At 55.8% G+C, this 23739-nt stretch overlaps 1 protein-coding gene across 1 annotated transcript; it reads right to left on the bottom strand.

Moving 5' to 3' along the window:
* Positions 1-2751: 2751 nt before the first annotated feature.
* On the bottom strand, positions 2752-8369 carry RSPO1 (R-spondin 1). The gene is made up of 5 exons (XM_010575954.1): positions 8276-8369; positions 5728-5919; positions 4343-4492; positions 3721-3909; positions 2752-2909 (listed from the first exon to the last, which is right to left on the bottom strand). The coding sequence occupies exons 1-5, from the start codon at positions 8367-8369 to the stop codon at positions 2752-2754; spliced, it is 783 nt and encodes a 260-aa protein (XP_010574256.1).
* Between the last annotated feature and the right edge of the window lie 15370 nt (positions 8370-23739).

Raw genomic sequence — 23739 nt, 5'->3', positions numbered from 1 at the left:
AAATCTCCGGCTTGGACTGTTGAGCTCAGCGTGCAAATCACGTTGGTCAAAGGCAAAATATTTCTAAATTCATAAATGAAGCAACTCTCTAGGATTGGGAATAAGCACAATTCTTGAGCTGATTGAAAAAAAGAAAAGAAATTGGATTTATTTTTTATATTTTCCTCCTAGTTTTTCTAAAACAATTTAATTTTAAAATCACCCATACTGGAAAATCTTGGGTTTTCTTAATATGCATTTTAAACTTTCCTTTGCATTTCTCCCTTTTTCTTCCCATTTTGCTATGAAAAAGGAAGAAAGAAGGGAAGAGGCTACAACAGAAAGAAGTTTGTCATTTTTTTCTAAAAAACTCTAGAGAGTTCTATAAAATAGGTTGTGTTGATTTATTATATGCAGTTTAGTTTTGAAATAGTTGTGCTAATATTGCCATGAGTTACTGTAGGGAATCCAGTCAGTTAACAGAGCCTCCGTGTATAAAACCTTACTAATGCACTCTCTCTTTTCTCTAATCCTTGTTGAGAACTGGATTGAGATACTGCAGCAGGAGGGAGGAAGGAGTCGTTTATGAATTAGCAAGCTGAGGTTCATGAAAGGGTTACTGATTATTGCTGCTAAAAAGCGGAAGGGAAAAACGGTTCTGCTTACATGCAACGCCATGGCACAAACAAAATACTTATCTCACAGGCTAGCTGAGGCTAGAAAATAAAGTGAGATCTGATCTTTCAGCTGGGAGGCTTTCAGGAATCGTCTGAACATGATCCATAAACAACTCAAAGGATGACTTTGAAGAACCTTTCTCTCTCTGCTTGGTATGCTGGTCGTTTATCATTGTGCTGAAATGGAATCCCCTTTAAAAGATATAACGGCTTCTTGTTTACTTAAACGCAAAGTGGATGATGGGCTGAAAGGTTTTGCTGCCAGCAGAGCAGTCACGGAGAGCTTGGTACAGCTCCGGAGCTGAAACAACTGTGCAGCTCCCACGTTCTGCACTGAGCCAAACCAGCCGCAACGCGGATGGGGCGAAGGGAGAGTTTAGGTGTCCTCTGCCGGAGCTGAGTCCTCGGCGGGCACCACGAACTGCCGGCTCTTCGCAGGAGAGGACCAGGACTGCCGGGCATGGGCGGGCGACCCGTCAGCGTGAGCAGGGGGCTCTCCCACAGGCATCCCCGTACAGCCGCTGGCTCGCTCTGCCCTCCAAAACCGCAGAGCGGAGAAGGTGGTACGAAAGCAAGCGCAGCGGAGACTGTATTTGCCGGGTCTAGCTTTGGGGTGAGCTTTTCCCTGCCCATCACCTTACCAGGGAAGCTAGGAGCTTCAGCAGCACGTCACTGATCCACCCCGGGCACATCTCTGGGAGCCACAGCACCTCCCCTGGCTCCCTCCCTCAGGACCAGAGGTCTTTTGCTGAACTCTAGAGGAATTAAATGTATGCACATATTTATATCGAGGAAGCACATTTTAAAATATAAGGGAAACTGAGCGGTATGCCACCTCGTGACACTGCCGAGGGTACAGCTCCCTGTGCAGAGAAGGCAGCGTTCACGTGCACCGCGCAGGTCTCACTACGTCTCTGTCCCGCACTGTCCTCATCCCGGTTCATCTGCCCAGGTGTTGGCTCTTGCGGAGCAGGAGCACTTGGCTGAATCCAGGGAATTCCAGTCGGTGGCACGCAGACCAGTAGTTTCTACCAAACTTAAAAGTTTGCTTCTCTTCTGCAGAGCCCGAACTGTGCCTTCCCCCTCCCGCCTGCCTTCCCTCCTGCTACGCGCCTGGGTGGTGTCTGGGCAGACGGACGAGCGTGTCCCTAGCTCGGGATGGAGTCCCGCAGCTGTGACTGTACAAGCGGAGTCACAATGTTTCGGCAACCTGCGGTTTGTTGTAACCTCTCATTTTCTCAATCTGCTGCATGTTAACTGGATCCTTCAGTGGGAAATTCCTCACGGGCTCTGCGGAGCACAGCTGGGGTCCTGCGAGTGCAGGACGGCTGATTTGTGGCTGCAGTGCAGCTGGCAACATTTTCTGGGATTTTCTTAAAGCTTTGGTGAGTTTCCCTTCCACAAGTGAGTCTCTGTCCTGTGGGACACCAGCCTCCATAGGGGCCAAGGCATGAACCACACACTCAGGAAGCTGGTTGTCATTTTGGTTTTTGTTTTTTAATTTGAAATAACTCTTTGAAGCAGATTCAGGGTAGATACCACTGACCTCTTACCACAAACGTTTAACATGTATTCGCAATGATAAAGTCATACAGCTTAAAACACAAAATAAAGGGGGGGGGGGAAGAGAAAGAGGCCACTGCCTTTGTGTGAGTCTGGGTCCCACGTCAGGGAGAGCGGCCGTGCGGCCCCGGTCTCGTCCCTCTGGCTGCAGCCATGCTGCGCTGGGGCCATGCGCCCGGTCTCGAGTTGAGGCCTTTGGTCATGAAGTCTCGCGTCTGGGTCCTTCGCTGACTCATACTCCACCTCTCCTCCCCGCAGCGTCCCCCGCGGAGCCCTGGGGAGGTGGGCTTCCCTCCATGTGCACTCCCACTCCTCTTCTCAGCAGCATCCTTCTGCGATCCTGGGTGGGGTGTGTGTGTGTGCAGCCTCCTTATTGTCTGTGTGGTTTCTGTCGGGTCTGTGGGTCGGTCTGGGAGTATATGTCTGTCTTTCTGGACATGTGTACGTGTTGTGTAGCAGTGCTCTGGTTCAATAAAGCTTTCATATACATAGCAGCAATGAAGTCTTGCCATCAGGTGACGTAAAGGGGCAGCTACTGGGCAGGGCTAGCGGACGTCGCGGGGACCGCAGCCCCTCTCTGTTTGCTCTTCTTCTTCTTGGTGCCAGACTTAGCATCTTTGGTGTCTTTCCGATTTCTGTTCCCATTTGCACTGTCTTGCTTTCCTTGCTCTTCTTTTTTCTTCCTTTTCCCTGCAGTAAAGCAAAGGGGCACCATAAGGCTCTCCAGCAGAGTGAGCTGGCCCGCGGCCCACGGCTGCCGAGGGTGGCCCGAAGGGCTTGTACCCCTCCCCACGCAGAGAGGTGCCCGAGAGCCGCCCTATCTGCCAGGCCGTGCTTTGCATTACGAGCTGTTGCCTAAATAGAAACAGGGAAGAAGGATCAAATCTGGGTTTAGCTTTGTAATTGTCAGTCTCCAGCAGAAGTGTTAACACTTGCATTTCTCTGCGGCTGCATACCAAGCCCCTTAGCTAACGCACGCTGCTGTGTGCATCAGAGGAACAGATCGGCCGTGTCTGCCTCCCCCTGCCCGCCTGTGTAATCCCTGTGGTGTTAGTCACTGCTCAGAACCGGTTTCCCTCAAAATACTCAACCCAGCTGCAAGCCTTGTCCATCCCATAAGAGGGTGACCAAACCACCATTCATCCTGAAGACACTCTAATTCCTGGGAAAAACACAGACCTAAGCATTCTGGTAGAGGAGAAGATGACTCCCATCACTGCAGCGCACAGGCGTGCACCTTCTTCGGCTGCTCAGCTGCCTCACTGCTCTGTGGCCAGGGAAGAAGCTAAAATACCTGAAAGCCTGTGGGACACACAGCAAGCCGTGCTGAGCATCACCCACCCGTGGGTCCTTCTAGCTGCTGTCACGTTGTGTTCCCTGTACCGCAGAGGGGTAGTGAGATGTGCAGTGCATTTATGGTACTGGACAATTGGCTGAATACTCGTGCCTGACAAATAAGGGGTGCTGGGGAGGTATGGTGAGGTATTCCACATCTGCTCACCTTCAGGGCACTGGTTCTTCTGCACAGTGCATCGCCGCACCTCCGTGGTGGCAGGACACAGGGACACATCTCCAGAGGGAGCCTGCAGAATCCGCCGCGTTCGGTCTTCGTTGCCCTTCTTGAAGCCACAGAGCTTCCTCTTCTTGGAGCAGGGCCCCCAGGGCCCCCACTCACTCATTTCACATTGTGCTGCCAGATAACAAGAGAGGCCAGTAGTAATTCTCGTTTCTCCGTTGCTGCCTCAGGATTTCCTGGAGCCCTTGCACGCCATCGCACCTCTCCCCCACTTCAGGCTTGAAGAGTACGTGTGTTTCCCCAGCTGCTTCCTAAGTTTTCAAGGCACCCCCTTCCTTGCCGTACCACACAAACTCTGAGTCACACTTCACAAACACACGGCAGCAACACTGGGGTGCTGCTCCCTGCCTAGGCTGGTCTCCAGAGGGCTCTGCACTCTGAAGGGCTGGGTCTGACCTGTACTGTCACCCACTTGACACAGGCACAATGAGCCATCATCGTCTCTGAGGGGTTCGTTTTATCATCTAAACCAAACTGTAGCAATACACGTGACTGGACCCGACAGACGCACACAAAGCTCAGCGAAAGGTGCCCGAGCATCGCTTACCAGGACTGCTGCACTCCATGGTGCCATTGGCAGCAGAGTAGCCTTCGGGGCATGTGACGTAACATCTCCCTTTGTGCAAATACAAACCTTCCTTACATTTTGTGCAAAAGTTTCGACTGAAACAGGACTCACAGTTCTCAATTTTGCATTCTGGGGGAAAAAAAAAACCACAGAGCCATCATGTAGTCTGATGTGAGCAAAAGACTCAGGAAGCTCTTCACTGCTAACTGGAGTTCACTCCCGGCTCCAAGGGGTCTGCCAACAGCCAGGGCAAGTCTCTGAACGTCCTGCCAGGCCTGATTGTGCTACTCGGATAGAAGTCAGTTTTCTTTGCACCGTTCCCTGATACAAGACAGAGCCACTGTGCTGCAGCTCTCCTAGCCAGCAGCAGTCACTGCCAGCTTGAAATCAGGCAGAGTGGAAAAGGTTTGGGCTGGTGTTTGCTTTGAGCATCAGTCAGCCAAAGTGGGACAGTGCAAAGAATAAAGTCCTTTTCAGTATCAACTGCTCCAGCTGCAGCTACAGTATGGGCTGCAAAGTAACAGAGTTAGACAGAAATCTGGCCGTGAGGGTGATTTGCATGAAACTGCCAGGGAAGTGATCACATTTTTCCATGTCCAGCTTCTTTCTGGTGCTCTGGCTGAAAGAGGCAGCCCCAGGCCAAGGATCTCGTTCAGAGAGCTGCTTGGCTATGGTGAATGGGCACAGGAGAGAAGAAAAGGTACTTGTGCGAGCAGTACCTTAAAAGCTGAAAGGATCCCCCCCCTTCTCCTTCCTCCCAAAGAAAGAGGGTGCCAGTCTGGCAGCCCAGGTAACAGAGCTTCCCAAATGCCCTGCAAGATGCCACATCCACAGCATACCTGGGCGGTGCTGAGCATGCTGCGACAGGGTAACCCAGCCCTGAAGGCTTTGCCGGTGGCCCTCTGCTCTAATGGACCATTGGTCCACCACCACCACCTGCCCGCAGCATGGAGAGACCCACAGAGGCTCTCAAAGACCACGAAGGCCAAAACTCAAGTCAAAAGCTGCATGGAAGGGCTGATGGGGAGGCAGTGGATGCTTATCCTCCTTCTGAGGGCACTGTTTGGGCAGTATCTAGCGGCTGTTCAAATGGAAGGAGTGTCTCAGCCTGGCTGCACGCTGCACCAGCTGCACCGTGCTGTGGTGGGGAAGCGCCTGGGCACTCAAGGTGCGTTAGCCATCATCAGCATAAATTATGGGGTTATTCCCTGGGTTATTGCCCTGCTCAGCACGGCCTTCTCCCCTTCCATACAGCCACAGCATCTCCTCTCACCTGAATGGAGGCAACACGATTCCCTGCAAAGCACTGCAAAGCTCAGCCACCCTCCCGCATTTCGCCCGTTCCCTCCCACTCCCGTACTCACTGATGCACTTGTTCATGTCTGTATTGCGAAGGCCGAAGTATCCCAGTGGACAAGATGGTAGGCAAATCCCAATTTGCCGGATATCATTCCTCTCCAGAAGGATGAATAGTTTGGGGGAACATCTCAGGCACCCATTGAACTCGGAGCACAGGTCGCAGCCTCTGGCACAGCCCTGACTCAGCTCGGTGCTAACTGGAAGAGCAAGGGAGAGGCGGCAGTTAGTGCCTGCCCGCCCGCGTGGCCGGGCTCTGCACGCACCGGCTTCAGCCCCAGCACACTGGCACCACCGGCAGCAAGGGCAGGGACCGCGGCAGCCCGAGGGCTGGGGTCCTGCTGCACCGACACACTCGCTGCGGCTCCCGGTCCCGCTCCGGCCGGGCGTCACGGCCCCGTGCCCGATGCCCACAGGCACCAGCGCCGAGCGCGGGCACGAGGGTCGCGACGGCGGCAGCAGTGAGGAGCGGGACCCAGAAGCAGCCACCAACTCTACACAGAGTCCCAGCGCTGTCTTCCCACCAGCCCCCTGCCTCCCAGCCCTGTCCGTCAGCCCTGCTGCCCGTGCTGGGCAGACACCCACGAGGGACACGTGCCTGGGTGGGCCAGCGTCTCCTCCCCGTGTCCCCTCTTGGAGCTGGTGGTGCCGCCTCGCGGAGCTACGGGCACCCTGTGGGACGAGCAGGGCCCGGAGCCGTGCGCTGCTGGAGCGAAACTGTCTGAGTAATTCTGTGCTGCGCTTTGAGCCAGGCTGCGTCCCAAGCTAAATCTCGCTCTGACCCCGCTTATGTTAACGATATCTGGCAGTGCAGGAGATTTCACTGCCCCCAAAATAGAGATGTGTTCTCAGCTCCTAAGTTCAGTCCAAGAAAAATACTCAATCCCATGTCTTGAGAGTTTTCTGCTTTTAATTATCATATAAAATGCTGCTTGTTTTGAAACCAATAGCATTCTTTGCAGGCTAGAATGCAGGTTATTTTTATTAGTTTATTATGCAAGCAGCGTCCTTGTTTATAGAAAAGCTGTGTATTTAAAAAAATGTATTCTTTTAAATACTGTGTTTACTACACTTCAAAAGCAAGCGCGGAGCACCACAGTATTCACATGCCAGACCAAGAGGTAAGAAAACTTTCCTCTCCCCCCGCAGTGACCCGAGACCCCGGCAGTTCCCCTGCTGCCTACCCCAGCCCCATCGCTGGGTCCACAGGCACGGAGGCTGCCACAGCCTCAGGAAATGAAACAGAAAGCAGAGGGGTCCCCAGCCCCGTGGACCCTCAGTGCCTGGCTGCCAGGAGGGTTTGCTGGGTCTGGACTGGGACCTCCCCTGGGCATTTTGGGCCTGGCCCCCTGTACGCAGGGACCCCCAGGGGATCCGGCCCCATCTCTCCCACAGCGCTGGGTCGCAGGGCCAAGGTCTGTTTCTATGGCAAAGGTATAAACTGGGCCCTCACTGGAAACTGCACTTTATAGCATTAGCTATGACATCAGGTTTTCCTTGTTCTCACAGGGCTCAGCAGTCCCAGTTTTAATATAAAATCATTTTTATATAATTTAATTTAAAACAGTTTTAATGTAAAACAGTTCTAAAACTAGCTTACACCAATGAGGGCAAACTCATGTGGCTGCTCTTCTGCCGATTCAGCCTGGTTGCCCTGCGTGAGCCCGGAGCTGGGACCGGCCAAGGACCGTCCAGGATGGAGGGATAATTAAAAACCCGTGCACCTTGGGTCGCACTGTGGCCTGGCCACCCCATGGCCCAACGCCCCTGCAGCAGCTGAGCGGGCACCCGTGCACGGCCGCTGCCCGGGTCAGAACCTGCTGGGGGGGCTCCGGGCGGGATGGGGTGGCCGTCGGGGAAAGGACGGTGCGGGGCGGCAGCCTGCTGGCAGAGCAGTGCTGGGGAGTCGGATGGGGACTGATGCACGGCTCATGCTCACATGCTCCCTTCCCCTCCTTCTACTGCTCGCTTCTCCCAGCAAGGTGCCTGACCATGGCGGGGGACCCCGAGGCTGCCGGCCTCGGCGGGGTGCAGGATGGGATGCGCACAGCTGCCTGCCAGATCCGTGCCTGTGGGGGCGAAGGCGGGCAGGGGCCGGGGCAGTCGAGGCGCTCCGGGAAGCGGGGAGGTCGACCCTGTCCTGCTCTGCAGAGCCAACTCCTCCAGCCGTGAGCGCTGCCATGGGCACCAGCTTACCCGAGGGCCGCAGCCCTGGGGAGCAATGCCAGCCGGTCCCTGCCCTGAGCCGCAGGCTGCAGGGCAGCTCTTCCCCATCCCTGCCCGGCGCTGCCTGCGGGGTTAGTGGGGGCAGCTGCCAGGGCGCCGGGGCAATTGCCTGAAGCTCAGGGCTGCGGCAGGTCCGGCGGGACAGGGGAGTGCACGTCTGTGCACGGGAGTGGGACTTGGGGAGCTGCGGAGGCTCGTGGGGCACCCCGGGTTCTGCCCAGCTCTCTGCGTTGGTAAGACATTCACCAACTTTCACATTCACGTTCACCACCTGCACAAACCGTACAGCATCACGAGAAGAAGTAGAGAAGAAAAGTATTTCATACATACTTCGTCTTTGCCTCTTGCCCTTCACCACTTTGCTGCTGCCTGTGAGATCCATCGAGCTTAGAAAAACCACCACCACAAACAGTCCAAGCTGCATAGTAACTCTCCAGCGCTGCAGACCCTCTGTCGCAGGGTGGTCGGAGGAGCCCGCTCCACAGCTGGGGATCTCTCTGCGGCCGCTAAAACGTCTCGGGCAGGATCAGAGCTGAGAGTCTGTGCATGAAACCTGGTACGGGACCATATCCACAAACTACATCAGCAACAGTGAGCTTAGGTAGCAGGTAACATGGCTCTACCTTCATCCCCGTAAGGAGCGCAGGAGCTTGGCTCTAGTCCCATCTGGGGGCTCTGGCAGCGAGCGTTAGCTGCTTGCAGTTTCCAAATGCACTCGCAGGAACTGCAAAGGAAGAGGAGAACAGATTAACTTGACAGTCGACATCTCTCCCGTTAACGGCTGGGCTCGGCACTGCGGCGGGCAAGCGCAGAAGCCGTGGAGCAAACCGGGGGAGCGGCACGCAAGGAGTGCAGGCAGATGGCGGCACCCGGAGTGGCGTGGGGCGAATCGCCCTCCAACCTTATCCACAAGCCACTGCGTTGCTTAATAACAGTTAGCACACGTAGAAACGCCTAACGCAGCTTTGCCATCTGCCGATGCTGCATACGGTTATAGCTGTAACTTGTTTAAAATAGTGCCAGTCCCCCTCGGCCACCCCTCCTCGAGCAGCAGATGGCCTCTGCAGACTGCCAAGTGCACAAGATGTTTCCCATCAAGTGGGCACCTCTGGGGCTGGTAGTCGAGCCAAGCAGAAAGCGAGCCTGCAGTCCCAAGCCAGAGACGGGGCTGTCTGGGGACGGGGCGGGATCATCCCGCGAGCTGCCCGAAACGCCGCGTTTCTGCTCGGAGGGAATTTCCAAACCTCCCAGCTCCCACTCCCCCAGAGTGGCAGGGAAGGGTCAGCGCTGCCTGCGTGGGCAGAGGCAGTGCCGAGCGGGACAGAGCGCAGGAGCTGCTCTGCCATGGGCTCGCTGGCTCTCGCACGGCCCTGCCGGTGGAGGAAGCCCGGCATTCGGCAGTGAGCGCAGCCGTATGTGCCGCGCTACCCTTGCCAAGCTGCAGTGGTGAGTTGCCCGACGTGTGTGGCAGGACAGGGCGATGAGACGGCAATGCCAGGAGGACAGGCTGGGCAACCAACCAACTGTTCCACATGAACTTCTTGGAGAGCAAAGGGAAGCCCAGTGCAGCAGGAAATTGCCGGATGGCAGCCCAGCGCGCAGGGCTCCAGGTGCAGCCAGCCCGGGAGCTGCTGCGTGCCCCATCCTTGCCCTGGAGCATCCGAGACCTTGCTCCTGCTGGCTGTGCTGCCCGACTCCAGGGGAGAGGCAGTGCAGGCAGGGCTGTTGCTCCCCCGGGAAATGACCTGGGAGGTGGTTTTCCGTGTGCCCTGTGACTGGCGTGCAGGAAGGGCGACCTCCGGGGCTGCACCGAGAGCTCTGGCGCTGCCAGGCAGGGCCATGCTCTTCTCTCTGCAGCTGGCAGAGCGAAGCCCTGCCAACGGCTGCCATTGTGTGGGAATAAAGGCGACAACATTCACTCTGTGAAGTCAAATGAAACAGAAAATGGTTTTAATCCCTTTATAATAACTGCGCAATCGCCGATGCCCCAAATGGCCAGTGATGACGGTGCTGGAACGAAGCCCGGCTGCAGCCCGCGCACTGCCTGCGGGACGGACACAGGCTCCGGGGTGCCGGCCCCCTCCCGTGCCCACCGTGGGGTGGGGGACTTGCTGAGGGGCCACCGGCTGGAGCAGCTCCCCTGCTCCGGCCCAGCTGTAGGGTGGTTATGGCTACGGCAGCAAAATACCTGAACAGAGAGGGCTGCCCACAGCAGCCGTAGTGGGCTGGCAGCATCTTGAGTCAGCTGCTGCTGGGAGATGTGACCCAGGTACTGCTGGACCTTGCAGCAGCACGTGCCTCCACACCGAGATGTGCCCTGGAGCAGGCACCTCACAGCAGCTTTGGCTCATGTGTGCCGGCGAGACCTGCAGGCCATCAGGTGCTGCAGAGCGCTGCCATCGTCCTCCCGCCCGGATAGCCTTGAACTTTTCACCGTGTCCCTGCCGCGACTCTGCCGAGCGCTGCTGGGGCAGGAGCACAGCGCTCCCCATGTGCTTGTCGTTACAGCCCGCAGCTCATCCACAGGATTTTCAAATAAATAATTAGTTGCTTGTGTAAACACCAACTTGTTCTGCACTTCCAAGTCTGTTTGCTGCAAGCTGCTTTATAAACACTGTCAAGTGCTTAAGCTGGGCTGTTGGGAGTGTTTACCAGAGCGGAGAGCTGTGCCGGGAGGGGATCCCACCCCAGCCCCGCAGCCTCCCTCCGCACCGTGCTCACGTGCAGAGACCTGGGCACGGCACGGGGCTCCCCTGTGCGGGGGGGAGGCAGCACAGGCAGCCGGACCCTCCGGACGGATGGCCTGGCACAGTATGGCAACGTACGGCACGGCACAGCCAGAGGACCCCAGGGATGCTAGCTGGTGTGAGCAGGGCAGCGTCAGTACAGCACGGCCCAAACTCTCCCCAAATTAGCGCTGAGCGCCAGCTGCGCTGGAGGGAGCACGGTGCCACCACCCCGGCCTGGCTGCCCCTTATTCTTAATTACGGCGGCTTTGCAGGTGAAGTGCATTCGCAGGAAGTACAGGCTGAACCCGCTCCGCGTCCTGCAGTGTTTACACAACACTCACAGTTTAGGCAAAGTCCCCTCGGTGCGGAGACAGCAGCGGGGATATTCTTAGGGAGCAAATACAGCCCCAGCGTGCCAAGAGCCAGCGTGAAGTTTATGCCGCCACCACATACCCCATCTCTCAGGGCTTGTTCAGTGCAAGGGCAGGGAAGTGCCATGGGAAACCTTGAGGCCACAACACAAACCAGACAAACACACACTTTTTCCTCCTTGTTTCCTTGCTTTGTGGCCCAAAGAGAGCCTGGGCCTCCGGCCACAGCTGCCCACTCAGCACAGAAAAGCTACTGGCATCCTGGATGCTGAAAAGCCAGTGCCAAGGCGGGTCACAAGTAACATCCTCATGTTTCAAAACCTCCCTGCAAGCACACAGTGTCTGCGGCATGCCCACCAGCAGACGCTGCCGCAGAAGGGCCGGGCTTCCAGCTCTTCCCACCCTTACCTCAGGACACAAATTGTGATTCTTTCTGCTATTGCAGCCATCAGTCAAGCTCAGGTTGCTGCAAACAATTTCCAGTCTAAACATTAGCAGGATTTATGCCATTATCCCATCGACAGGAAGAATTTGGGGTAACCTGAATTGCTCTGAATTCATTTATGGAGAGACCTGGCCCCTGCTTCTGAGATGACAGTAAGCCTTGTTTGCAATTCAATCAGGATAAATTGGTCCTTGGGAGCTCCAATGCAAACCAGAAAATGTAAACCATCCAGATAATTTACCATTAGTCCTCCTACATGCAAGGTGAGAAAGACCAACATTATATCCCCGGGATATTCAAGACCTAATCCTCAATAACTAAATTGCTGATATATTGCCTCTTGCTGAATGTATCAGGCTATCCGTAATGTAAACGGGCTCTCCAAAGGTTTACTGAGTCTGAGAGAGAAGGACCAGATGCTTGTGAAAGGGCTGGAGGCAGGACAAGTCCGATCACAGCAGCAGCAGTAATGAACCCCTGGGAACCGCCAGGTCGGCTGCCAACAGCCAGCTGGACATCGGCTATGAGTGCAGAGGAATTTGGGTTTCCAGGTCCTGGAGCTGGATAGAAAATTTGAATTTCACCTTGGTAGTCTGTTTAGGGGGTGTGAATATGCAAGGAGAACAGGTTTCAGAAATGTCCTTGCCTGCAGAAGGAGTCACAGTTTTGCAGGGTTTCACCCTGGTTCGTTTGGTCCCAGCGGCCTCCCAGCCCCGCACCCGGCAGTTCGGGCGTGGGGGATGACACCCACGACAAAAGACCCCGAGCCCTCTCCAGCCCCAGGGCAGGCAGAGTCCAGCTCGGGGGGGGGTTGTTTATGGCAGCAGCCAGCTCCACGCTGCCGGCAGACTCCCCAACCTGCCTTTGTGTCAACTTTCAACAAGCCTGTCGAATAAGGATAATGGCACCCGGATATCAGAGGCGCTGGGAGGGGAAGGGGAGGAAGAAGAGGAGGAGGAAACAAGAGTGGGCTGCGAAGGAGAGCGGCGCCATGCACAAGGACGGCGTCCACGGGGCATGCAGCGGCCCTTGCTCCCGGCACTATGAGCTGCTGCCTGGTGTCTGAGCCAGCCAGAGGGGGGCTGCAGGGGGACAAATCCCAGCAGGTACTGGAGGGGAGATAAAGGAGACTGCTCAGGGGTGGGGGGAAACGTGCTCCTGCAGGCTGGCACCGGGACCCGCCGTCCCATCCGCGGGTGGAATGGCTCCCCAGCACCCACCAAAGCCCCCGGGCCAGTCTCAAGCAGCAATAGGACGGGGCGACGCTGGCGCGGCACCCTGCGCCCTGCACCCTGCATCAGGAGGCACCGCTGCCACCGTGAGCCCCCCCGCACCCTCCCCAGTCCAGCCCTGCCCCGGAGAGCGGCCGAGCCGCTCCTGCAGCACGGCTGAACCTCAACAGGTGGGACATAGCCAGCAGGAGAGGAGGCATCTTTCAAAGAAGCAGGAGCCCACACACGCGTTTATCTCTCTGCATGCCTTGCCCTACCTTGGCAAAAAGTCTCCGGCAGGCAAAGCTTCCCGAGACATCTAAAGCTTGCAGCCCCAGGTGTGGCTGCGCGGCTCCCCAGCCCGGCGAGGGAGCAGAGCCAGCGAGCTCTGAAGCACACATCTTCCCTCGCTGCCCCGGCGCCTGCCAGGAGACGCGGGTGTCAGGAACCAGCCCGGGGAGGCGAGTGCCAGCCAGTGCGGAGCGGGAGCCTCATCCACGCGCGGTCAGAGGCTATCGACGGGCAGCAGCAAGGGAGAGGGGCACAGAGGTGGCCCCTGAAGAGCAGTTCGGGGCCGGCTGCCTGCCCTGTGCCGGCTGCACGGCTGCCTCAGCACGAAACCCCTCCGGGCAGGAGGGGGAGGCGGTGGATGAGGGCTGCACAGGCGCTGCAAGCTGGGGTGCTGCAGGACCAGCAACACCCCATCTGCCTGGGCACCCCAGGCAGCTCGTTCAGCCCTGTGGCACCATCATTCCTATTTTACAGGCACACAGAGATGCGCCCGCAGTGCTGGTGCTCCCCGAACTCAATGTTTCTGCTCTGCCTGCGCTAGGTGACCCCCCATGGCCGGAGCGCCCTGTCTGCTCTACAGCAGGAGGAAGGCAGCACGGTGCCGCAGGTAGCGGGTTTGGGGGCCCTCACTCTCTTTGGGAAAGCCTTGCTGTCTTTCCGAGGGGTGTTTCCCTGTCGGCAAGGCAGAGACAGTGCTAACGCTACATGAGCGGCACTGTGAAACCCTCCACGGAAGAAGGTCCCACACACGCACGGCTCGGTCATCGCGACTGCCACAGGGTGTCTCACGCGCCTCCAGCCTGCAAACATCTCTGCACATGCACATGCAGAGCCACTTTGTTCTGCTTAATCCTTGAAGCAATAAAAGAAGGCTGCATTAAGTCAAATTTCCGAACCAGAAGGTCTTCATTTGATATTATATCCGAGTGCCAAGTTCTGCAAAATCCCTAACCCATAAACTTCACTGAAAAAATAAAATAATAAAAAACAATCTGGCAGCAGAGTTCTCCACAGCATTGTTGAGGTCTGACTCCTTCCACCAGCTTCTGCACTGCATTCCCCGGATCTGCGGAGCCGTGCTGTGACCCGCTAATGGGGAATACGCCGAGGAGAGGCTCCTGCCCGCGGCCGCCCCACTGCCCCAGCCTGGCAGCAGGGAGTCTCTCCGGAGCCCTGCAGCGGCAGCACCCCAGTCTCCCCGCCGGCTCCAGCCCCCCGCTCCGCTCAGCACCAGCTCCTCGCCCACCCTGTGCAGTGCCCGGCACAGTAGCTGCTCCAAGTAATGCTGCCATTAATAGTGCCACAGGCCTCTCTCCGGGAGTGCTTCTGCTTCAGCATTGTAAAACATCAGGAAATTTTTTACTGGGGGATTTCCAATCACCCTCTTGCTAGCGCAGAGAGGCAGCGTACTGGTCTGGAGGAGACGGAAGCAGCGAAGCCCTGAAGCAGGCTGCAGGCTCGGTGTGTGCTGCTTCTCCACAAAAACAGAGCAGCATCTGAAAACATACTGGAGTTGTCCCGGCAGGCATAGCTCCAGTACCGCAGACTGGGAAGCTGCCTGGGGGTTTAGCTGGAGAAAAAGCAAACCTATTTCTATTAGGTATGATGTCAGGTAGGTTTAAGCTTCCTACAGTTCAAGAACTCACTTACCAAATGCCAACCAGGGACAAAAGGCGCTAGAACAGCAGCAACCAAAGCAAATTTCAGACCAGAAATTGCAAAACAGTCCATTTCAGAGCAATGCAGAACAGGGCACCGAAAACCTCACTCTTCCGTCAAAAGGGCTCCTCAACAACCCTAAAGGCCCTATTGCCGTGCAGCAACATGCTCAGCAGATTCCCCGAGAGGTGCAGAGCGGATACACACCATGTTAGCATACAGCCCCCACTCCTGGAGACCCTGAATGTGCTGGGAGCAGGGGGGTCTAATGCAAAATGGGAAGCACAGCCAGGGCTGCTAAGGCTCTCATCCTACACGAGTGTGCACACCTTCAGCTCAAACCCAGTTCCCCTCCTATTTCAGTGTAAGTGTGACCAAACAAGGACTTAGAGCAACCTTCCGCAACTGACCCTAAATGCAGGCTTTTTAAAGCCAGGGCTTACAGGAGCCCAGTGAGTCACAAGCCACTGTGCTAAACAGCTTCTCCAGGCAAAAGCAGCAATGAAGCCTGGGGCAAAGACCCTAAACAGCACCTGGGGCTCTCTGCTTGGCCATGTGCAAAGGAAGCATCTGCCAAGTGTTAGCTTCCTGCAGGGATTCCCGGTGCACTGACTCTCCCACCGAAACGTCACTGCCTGGGAAACCTGAGCCCTGCAGAGCCAGGAGCAGCACCGATTTCAGCAGCAGAAGAAAACACAACTGGGAAAAACAACGAGCTCTGGGCATTGGGCAGGACAGGGCTTTGGTTGGTGGGAGGGAGGGAGGGAGGGAGCAGGGCAGCCTGAGTTTTCTCCAGACTAGCCATTGCTGCAAGCCTGGCACAAGCACATGAGTTCTGCCTTTCTGAGGGGTGACAGCAACCTGCACCACCAGGACAGGGGGACCCCGGTGTGAGGTCTGCCAAGCCTGGCATCGCTCAGGGAGGTTTGCAACAAAGGACACCCTGCAGCCGGCCCACGCCACCTGGCTGCACAAGAGCATGTGGGGAAGCTGCAATCCCAGAGGATCATCCTCGGAGGCAGGTTGTTGGTGGGTACAGCTGGAAGGCTCTCTCTGCGTCTGCCAGGGTCTCAGGCAAAGATGGGCACTTCTGTCCTCGGGGAGATGGCGCATCGCCTTCGTGCAGCCATGGGGAAGGTGTCTGTACTGGCCAGTCCCCACCTCTTGCTGCGTGGTCCCCGCTTTCCCACCCAGGGCCATCCCCACAGGCCAGGGGAGGCTGACCTGGCCCCCAGCTCTGGTGCTCACTGCAGGCTCATGGCCCTGTACTGCAGGCAGAGAGCGGCTCTGCCAGCTCAAGCCTAGCTCGGGTGATGGAAACGTGGGGTTTATGCTCTGATCTGCCTCTGTCTGCACGTGCTGGCACGGCTGGCTTATTTTGGCTGCACGCAGGGGGTCACATCCATGCCCCTGCACCCCCAGCTTGCTCCCTGCTGAGTCCCTCCGGGTGGTGCTGCTGCTCTCGCAGCAGCCACGCCAGGGCCGGGGTGCTGATCCAGTTGAAACGAGCCTTTTTTCCAGGGTGATTTCCAGGCATGTCGCAGCACCGGCATTCCCAGGCCCGTCGTGCTGCCACTGTCCTCCCACCTAGCCTCTGTAACCCTGGCCCCGCAGTGGGGATGAGATGATCAGGCAGTCAGGATCTCACCTGCTCCAGGGTCATGGATGGACTTTGGACAAAATCATTCAAACTGGAGAACACTCCAGGCATATGTTTCACTGCAAGTGCTGGGTCCCCATGGGATCTCAGCATAAACCTGGCCACCACAAACAGCACTGTAAGCACTGCCCCAAGTTCACGGACCTTCAGGTAACAGGGGGTTTTGCACTAGTACTGTACGCCGACCCCTGTGCAGGAGAGCAAAGGCTCCATGCCTGCCATGTCATGCAACATTTGCTTCTGCCAGTATTACCGTACTTTAATGCCTTTTACTGTAAGACACCCCTTCAAACCCAAACTGCATCACCTGAACACCCCCTCACTCCAGGGCCACTCAAAGGAACGCACACGCCTGAGCCTACAAGAAACCCCAGCAGTCCAGGGGTGACCATTCCGCAGTTGCCCGCACCCACGTCTGGCAGCACCCTGGCTCAGTCGGCGCAGGGGACCAGGAGGACGGCGGCCGAAACATCACCTTGACCCAAGCCCTTGTTGAGGAGCTGCATCCCTGCCACGCTGCGGGAGTGTGCTGCAGCGAGCCCCAAGCCCTCGCTAACCCACAGGCTCGGCAGCCCAGCAGCACTTCCCCTGCACATCAGCATGGGGTGTTAACACGGATGTCTAATTATTACCATGATCGCTGTTAACCATTTCCCCACTGATCCCCCATCCGAAAACTCAGGGAGTACGTACTTACCCCGCACTCTCCGGGTGCCTGCTGTGCCCCCATGGGTGCCGTTCTCTGCAGGAGGCTGAGTTAGGCACAGCCACGACAATATTGAGACAGCAACTGCTTAACTGCCTCGTCCCCTCATTGCTCAGCTTGGGCACGCTCCCGTCTCTGGAAGTCAGTGGGAAAGCAGGCAGGGCACTGCAGCCCGCTGCGCAGCATTCGGCGTCTGCGCTGCGGCCAGCGGGACCCTGGGGCTGGTCCAGTATCAGCAACAAGCTCCAGCGAACTGATCAATATTGCGACTAGCTCTCCGTGTCCCCTTCCCAGGTCTGGGAAGGTAAAACAGTGGCAGGGGACAGCACGCAGCAGCCCAGCTTCCCTGCAAAGCCCCACGCACCTTGGGGGTGGGGGAGACGGGGATCCTAACAGATCGTGCTGTGATTTCTCACAGCTTTCATTGTCTGAACTCATTATCCACATTGCACAAGGCAAACCCGCAAGTCGGATGCTGACAAGGCTTGCGTTCCTCATTAGCAGCCCACATTGCAAAAGCTTCATCTAAACAAACATGCATTCTGAAACCCTTACCTCTGACTTGTCACTCCCTCATCACTGCTGAAAAGACTCTACTGGTTTCTCAGTTTTAAAATACTACAAGACCAACTACAAAAATCCTCGGTTCCTCCAGAGAAAGTTACATGCACGTTTCTGTCAAAAAAAATGAAAAATATATTCATGGCGAATTCATGGAGAAGTCTGGTGCGTTTGGGTCTGGGTATTTTGTTCACTTGTTTTTTAAAGCAGGTTTCTAACAGCTTCCCAGGTTTTGCGCAGAGAAACAAACCCTTCTGTGATGTGCAGGCTTTCAGCTCGTAAAGATCGCCCAGGCTAGTTCATACTCCATCAGCCCACGCTGCTCCCTGCGTATGCAAAGCAGAAAGTATGTGATCATATCAGAGCAATTTGCACATTAATAAATCCTGGTCTCAATGCCGTAGACTCCATCCCCATCCACCGGGTAGGGGCTTTTTATTATTATTATTACCAGAGTATGCAGCTTTGTAAAGGCATCTAGTGCAAACTCCTGCATGAGGGAATTCCACCCCACTAGTACCACCTCCTAAGACAATATCCAGCCAAAATATTGTGACTGTTGCAAAACCCGGACTGGAGCTCCACAAAGGACCTTCCAGCGTTGCATCCAGAGCCAACGGGGTCTCAGTAAATTACTGCAGTGACACACCATCTAGTTGTCTTTGTAGTCTTTTTTATTTATGACAGTTAATTCCGAGTTATTACTAACATTTCAGTGGTAACTGGCATATGAAGTCATCAGCTGTCACAACTGCATCTGTTAATAAACATGTCAAATATTAAAAGCAGCTTATTATCCTCTGGAGGGGGGAAGGCACTAAGGCGAAGAGCTCGAAAGCCTGGTTCTTTTTCGATCTCTGGCTGTGCAGCTGGAGGAAACGCTCACGCTCAGGAAAACAGCGTGACTGTGGTGAGGCTGCACAGGGATACCTGCCCTCCATCACACCTGAGCAGCCCAGGAGCTCTCCTCCCCGTGCCGTCGCCAGCTCCCCTTCCCTTCTCTGCCTTAACTGGGGTGGCCAGGAGGGACGCGGGATGGACCCTTGCTTTGCACACACGCACAGGGGAATGGTGAGGGCTCAGGCACCTTCCCCGAGGTCCACCGTGCCTGGCAGGCTGAGCAGGATCCAGCCCGGGCAGCATCTGGCAACTTGCCCTCGCCAGCCTTCTGGTGTGCAATGCCATTCCAACCCGGCCGCGCTGGGCAGCAGGCAGCCCCAACCTGCTTGTCGCCCGTGGAGGAAGCAGAAGTGCCCCAGCCCCAGGGGAGCCCATGGGGAAGTGCAGGGGACCCCCATCCCCTCTCTTGCCCCGCGCACCGGGAGGCTCAAGCGGGGAGCTGGTGCTCCCAGGGCACACGGCCATGGAGCCGCGCTGGACCCTGCACCGGTGTCTCTCTGTACAAGTCATGAACAGGCATCGGTGTCTGCCTGCTTGCTGAGCAGTCGCCAGTGCCGTGTGGCCGGCAGCAGTGGGTCCCTGCGCGACTGACCCTCATCCCCGGCTCTCGTGGGGCTGATGTGGTGCCCGTGGTCACGGGGCTCTGCCGAGAGCCGTGGTGCCCCAGCAGGTGGTCCCAGGGGCACGGCTGTGTGGCAAGCTGCTGGCCAGCCCCTCGGCGTGCCATGCCCCACAGACCCCAGCAGCCTTCTGGGGAGGGTCGTGGCTTCCCTTTGGGGCCCCTGAGAGGCCAGGGAAGCACGGGCAGGTCGCACGTTCCTGCTTTGCAGGGTCGGGGCCCCCACTCCCACCCAAGGGTGGGCTTGGGAGGACACAAGGTCGCAGTGGGAGGGATGGCAACGTCTGCCCCATCCTCCCTTCCTTACCATTTAAGACCATCACCCTCAGTACATGAGGATGTAGTACGTCTTCTCCCTGCTTTGCTGAGCGACCTGCGCTCTCGGCCTCTGCAGCTGGGGAGGAGGTCACTGCTTCTTCATGTTCACCTTCCCGCTCTTGGGAATCTCAGACAGAAAGCTTGCCCCTCTCTGACACTTTCCTTGTTCAATTGCCTCTGGCTTTCTCCAGCTGAAGGTAATTTGCAGGCTGTGCTTTTTGAGGGGTGCTGCAAAAATCAATGGCAATGTCTTGTAAACTCTCTGCCTGAAGGTTATTCGGCCATACCACGAGGTAGTTTCCTTAAAGCTCAAACCAGTGACCTGCAATAGGCAGGAGTTGGGGAGCTGCAGAAGGAGATGCACTGAATGCTCCGTCTTCACCTTCCCCCTATTGTGGGTCAGCTTCTCCAACTATCTGAACACATTTCAGTATTTATTTTAGGTGTAAGATCCACTCGAGCAGATGCCGTAATTCTTGTATAACGAGTAAAATTCTGTCTTGGCTTCCAAGTGTTCCTAGGGACATCACAGGACAACATGCTGATGGGTGAGACACCTGTGCCAAGCAGGGTGAGTCACCCTGCAGTGCTTACAAAAGTCTTGAAGCAATGAGAAGCAGCATTATCTTCACTTGATCCTCCCCAAGCTTGCAGGGCTCCTAGCTGGAAGCTGGAGGGCGCAGGCTCTTCCAAAGGCGGTGACGGGCTCTACAGTGGGTCCTGAATCCTCCCCTGGGTCCCTTGCTGGGGGCCAGGGCAGGTCCCCTTCGATAATCCACTGCCCAGGAGCCCGCACCGACAATGGGTCCCTGAGCATCCCCGGCAGTTGCTGGCACGAGCCCTAGAGCGCCTTGTGGGACTCGGTCCAGAACTGGCAGCGCCGAGGAAGAGGAGGGCTAGGATATAGGATGTGGCATAGAGCAGCCCCCCAGACACACTGGGGTTTGGAGAGTCTCACGGATCTGTGTTCTTCACACACTTGCCTGCTTTGCACAGCGCTTGTGTGGGGGCAGGTATGAACACAAAGATGTAAAGTAACCCAGAACAGGCAAGAAGGAAAATTCGCCCTTTACGCAGCTTTTCCTTTGCATTGTGTTTGTGTTAATGCACATGTATATGGAAGTTTTATTCATCCTGAATTTTCTTTGGCACCTCATTAAATGTCCCTAGTTTCCTACTCATAAATGATATCTTCTGAGATCATTGCTATCTCACAGGAGCATTAGTGAATGTGTTTTGAATATTGGGCAGATGCTAAGTGGTCACTATTGGAAGTCTCCATATTAAAGACCTATTTATATTTGGAGCTTTTTTACTTTCTATTCTAGGAAATTCTGAAGTACCATCAAATGTTGCTCTGGGACAAAATCACTTAGTTCACTGCAAAAGTGAAAAATCTAATGAACTAAGGATCTTGTATTTTATGGTTGCATTGAATAGCGAAACCTTTTTCTTTCTAATCTCTCTCAGACCACTGCAACTCCAGTTGGCAGCTGTAGATCAAGTTTCAGTCTGGAGCAAATGTTTGTAACTGAGCAATAAACCCCAAAGACAGACCTCTATAATGGAAATGCTGACAAACCCAGCTGCAAGAACAGGGCTACCGGACACATCAATAATTAGTGAACAGAGCAGTATATCTGACTGAAGGCAAAGGAGATGTGCTTGCCAGCTCCCTGGTGTTAGAGGGTATCATTGCAGAAGACAGTAAATCACACTAAATCCTGCCTTAACACCCTCCACAATAAATCCAGCATCAAGTGCCACATTTCTTCCCCTTCTGACAGGCAGCTAATTTACCGTTTTGGTTTTCTTTAGCTAATGGCTGTTGAGGCTGATCCTAAATTAATCCTAAACTGGCTGTTTCTCTCTTGTACAAAAGGACATGAAATTCCATTTTTTAGCAGGGTAAAAATGCCAAGCGGCTCCAGATTGAAAGCAGAGCTGCTGACTTGGGAGATTTTCCCTGCCACCCACAGAAGTCCTTGCTGAGCAGGTGCCCGGCAGCCCGGGGTTTTCCCAGGGCAGTGGGACATTCCCAAAGCAGACAAAGGCCACCTGAATTCACCAGTTTTGGTCGCATTAGGTGGAAAAGCAAGCAGCAGGTCTAATCCTGCATATACAGGTATCACCCAGCCTGGGCCACCCTGCCTGTTTGGCTCCAGCCTTTCCCCAGCCAGGCTCCGTGTCCTGCTCTGCACAAAGCTGAGGGGAGACCCTCGCTCCCCCGTTCCTGCAGAGGAAGCGCCAACCCCAGCCAACCATTCAGGGTTCCACCCCCCATTAAAAACCTGCCATTTTTTGGTCTGAGTTCACCCCTCCCCGGTTCCTGCCCTGCATCCCCTTCTGCCTCTCTCGGCCAGGGGAAAGGCCTCTCCTCCACGGAAAGCCCACCCTGCCCGGGGACTACGGGGACTTCCAGGCTGGGGCTGAGCTGCCTCCTGCCAGGAGCCGCGTCCCTCAGCCTCTGGATGCAGCTGAGGGCAGGGGGGGCCCTGGGGCGCAGGCAGCGGATCTGCACCCAGCAGCTCCGGCACTGAGCACCACAGCTTTTGTCAGACCCAGGGCTCTGCACCCTCAACGTTAACCCTGTGTGCAGAGGCAGGTACCAGTGCCTACAAGTTCTCAGCTGGCACGGAGGATGCATTACTCATCCCTGGTGCCTCATCAGCCTTTGATAATATCTCAGCATAAGCAAAAAAGCAAAAAAGACGCTCGCCGAGGAAGCAGAAGGAAAGCAAGAACGTGCTAAAGTTGTCTCTGACTCTCCTAGCTCAACCTGTGGTGTGCTGCTTCTCTGCTCCCTGCGTGGACACAGAGGTCTGCTTCTCAGAAGGCTTATCTCCTGCAGAATGATTGATAGCCTGGGCAATTGTTTTTAATAATATCTGAACACCTGCAGTCCTCACTCCCCGGTAATACAGTTATCCCAAGTGCCTAACTTATTGCGTAAACAACTGCTCTGGTTGCAAAGACAACTATCAAGTTCCTGACACAGGCTGCACAAGCCACGCTGGGGGGTCAGGCACAGGGGCACGCAGGATCATGCCTTCCACAGGGAGATGTGGGAGCGAGAGGAAGGGGAGCTGACTTTCTGATAGGATCACCCAGGCATGCCTCTTCTTCTGGGCAGAGCAAGCAAGCCTGGGCTTTTGGCTGGACAGCACTGCTCGCCAGCCTTGCTTGGAGGGGGCGGCTCTGGCAGCCTGGCAGCGGTCCATGCCAGGAAGCATGTCTCCATCTGGGAGTGTCCCCAGGAAGGTCACCCTGGTTTGGTGCTGAGCTGCTGTGAGCTGCAGGGCTGTGAAAATTACTTCTGCGTAAGATCTTTGTGGGTGAAGGAGGAGAGAGATCCGCATGCCCCATCCCATCCCAGACGTGGCACAGGCAGCCTGCCTGCACCCTCTGTGCCCGCATGGGCAGGTCAAGAGGGGTCCGGCAAGAATGATTTGCTTTGTGCTCGCCAGGCATGGGGCAGGGAGGCAGAGTTTGCGTGTGCGCCCCAGTGACCTACCCTGCTTTTCAGGATCTCTCTTTCACGCCTGCCAGGTTTTCTGACACCGCACCCCGTGCAGGCTGGATATTTTGCCTCTTTCCAAGGAGCAACGTTATGCGCATGTTGGGAAATGCTCCTTTCTCATTTGCTTCGAAGGCCCTTTTCCCCTGTTGTTTGAGGAATGCTGTTTGAATTAGCTTCACGGATTGCAAACAGACCCCGTTGTTTTCCTTTCCCAATGCAGGGAGGCTTCTGTTCTCTTTGGCCTGCTGGATTAACCAGGGGGCCTCACACACTGACCCCTCTGCAGCTCAGGGAAGCTAATTTAATCCCAATATTGTTACAGATCACAGCAGGACGGATCTCACAGATTCCTTGAGGCAAACCAGCACTGAGCTCTGGCAGGGACAGCAGCACACTGTGTTTGTAGAGGCAGGAGCTGCTACAATTTTTTTCTGTAAAATTTCCTCTACAAAACTTCTGAGGCTGGGGAGGAGGGCAGTGGTGGTGGGATGATAGGGGCACCCTGGGCATGGGGGTCCCACTGAGGAGCTGCTCCACCTGCATCCCCCAGCATCCTCCAGCATCCGCTGGCATGCAGGAGGGTGGAGGGCCACTCTGGATCCTGGCAGAAGAGAAGGAGATGCAGACTGGCATCTCCTTGCTATTTCTTTCTCCTTATTATTTTTTTTTCCCTTGGTACCTGCTCCTGGGGCTGGATTTTTGAGGTGTGTTGTCATCAGGCCATACACAACAACCGCAGCCAAGCCATGCCTGCTCCCACTAGCCAGTGCCTGCCCCATCCCTGTATCAGTCCCAGGGCAGGCC

The sequence above is a fragment of the Haliaeetus leucocephalus genome, unplaced genomic scaffold (genome assembly GCF_000737465.1).
Source record: "Haliaeetus leucocephalus isolate CR32 unplaced genomic scaffold, Haliaeetus_leucocephalus-4.0 Scaffold517, whole genome shotgun sequence".
Classification (NCBI taxonomy): Eukaryota; Metazoa; Chordata; class Aves; order Accipitriformes; family Accipitridae; genus Haliaeetus; species Haliaeetus leucocephalus.
This window is presented reverse-complemented; position numbering and strand designations above follow the sequence as displayed.

What these genes read in the sequence shown, in the direction of transcription:
- RSPO1 (XM_010575954.1), bottom strand. Translation starts at nt 8,369, where the DNA reads ATGCAGCTTGGACTGTTTGTGGTGGTGGTTTTTCTAAGCTCGATGGAT. An exon ending in AGACATGAACAAGTGCATCA is followed by an intron (nt 4,493 to 5,727) that starts GTGAGTACGGGA and finishes TTTTTCCCCCAG; the next exon opens with AATGCAAAATTGAGAACTGT. An exon ending in CATGGAGTGCAGCAGTCCTG is followed by an intron (nt 3,910 to 4,342) that starts GTAAGCGATGCT and finishes GTTATCTGGCAG; the next exon opens with CACAATGTGAAATGAGTGAG.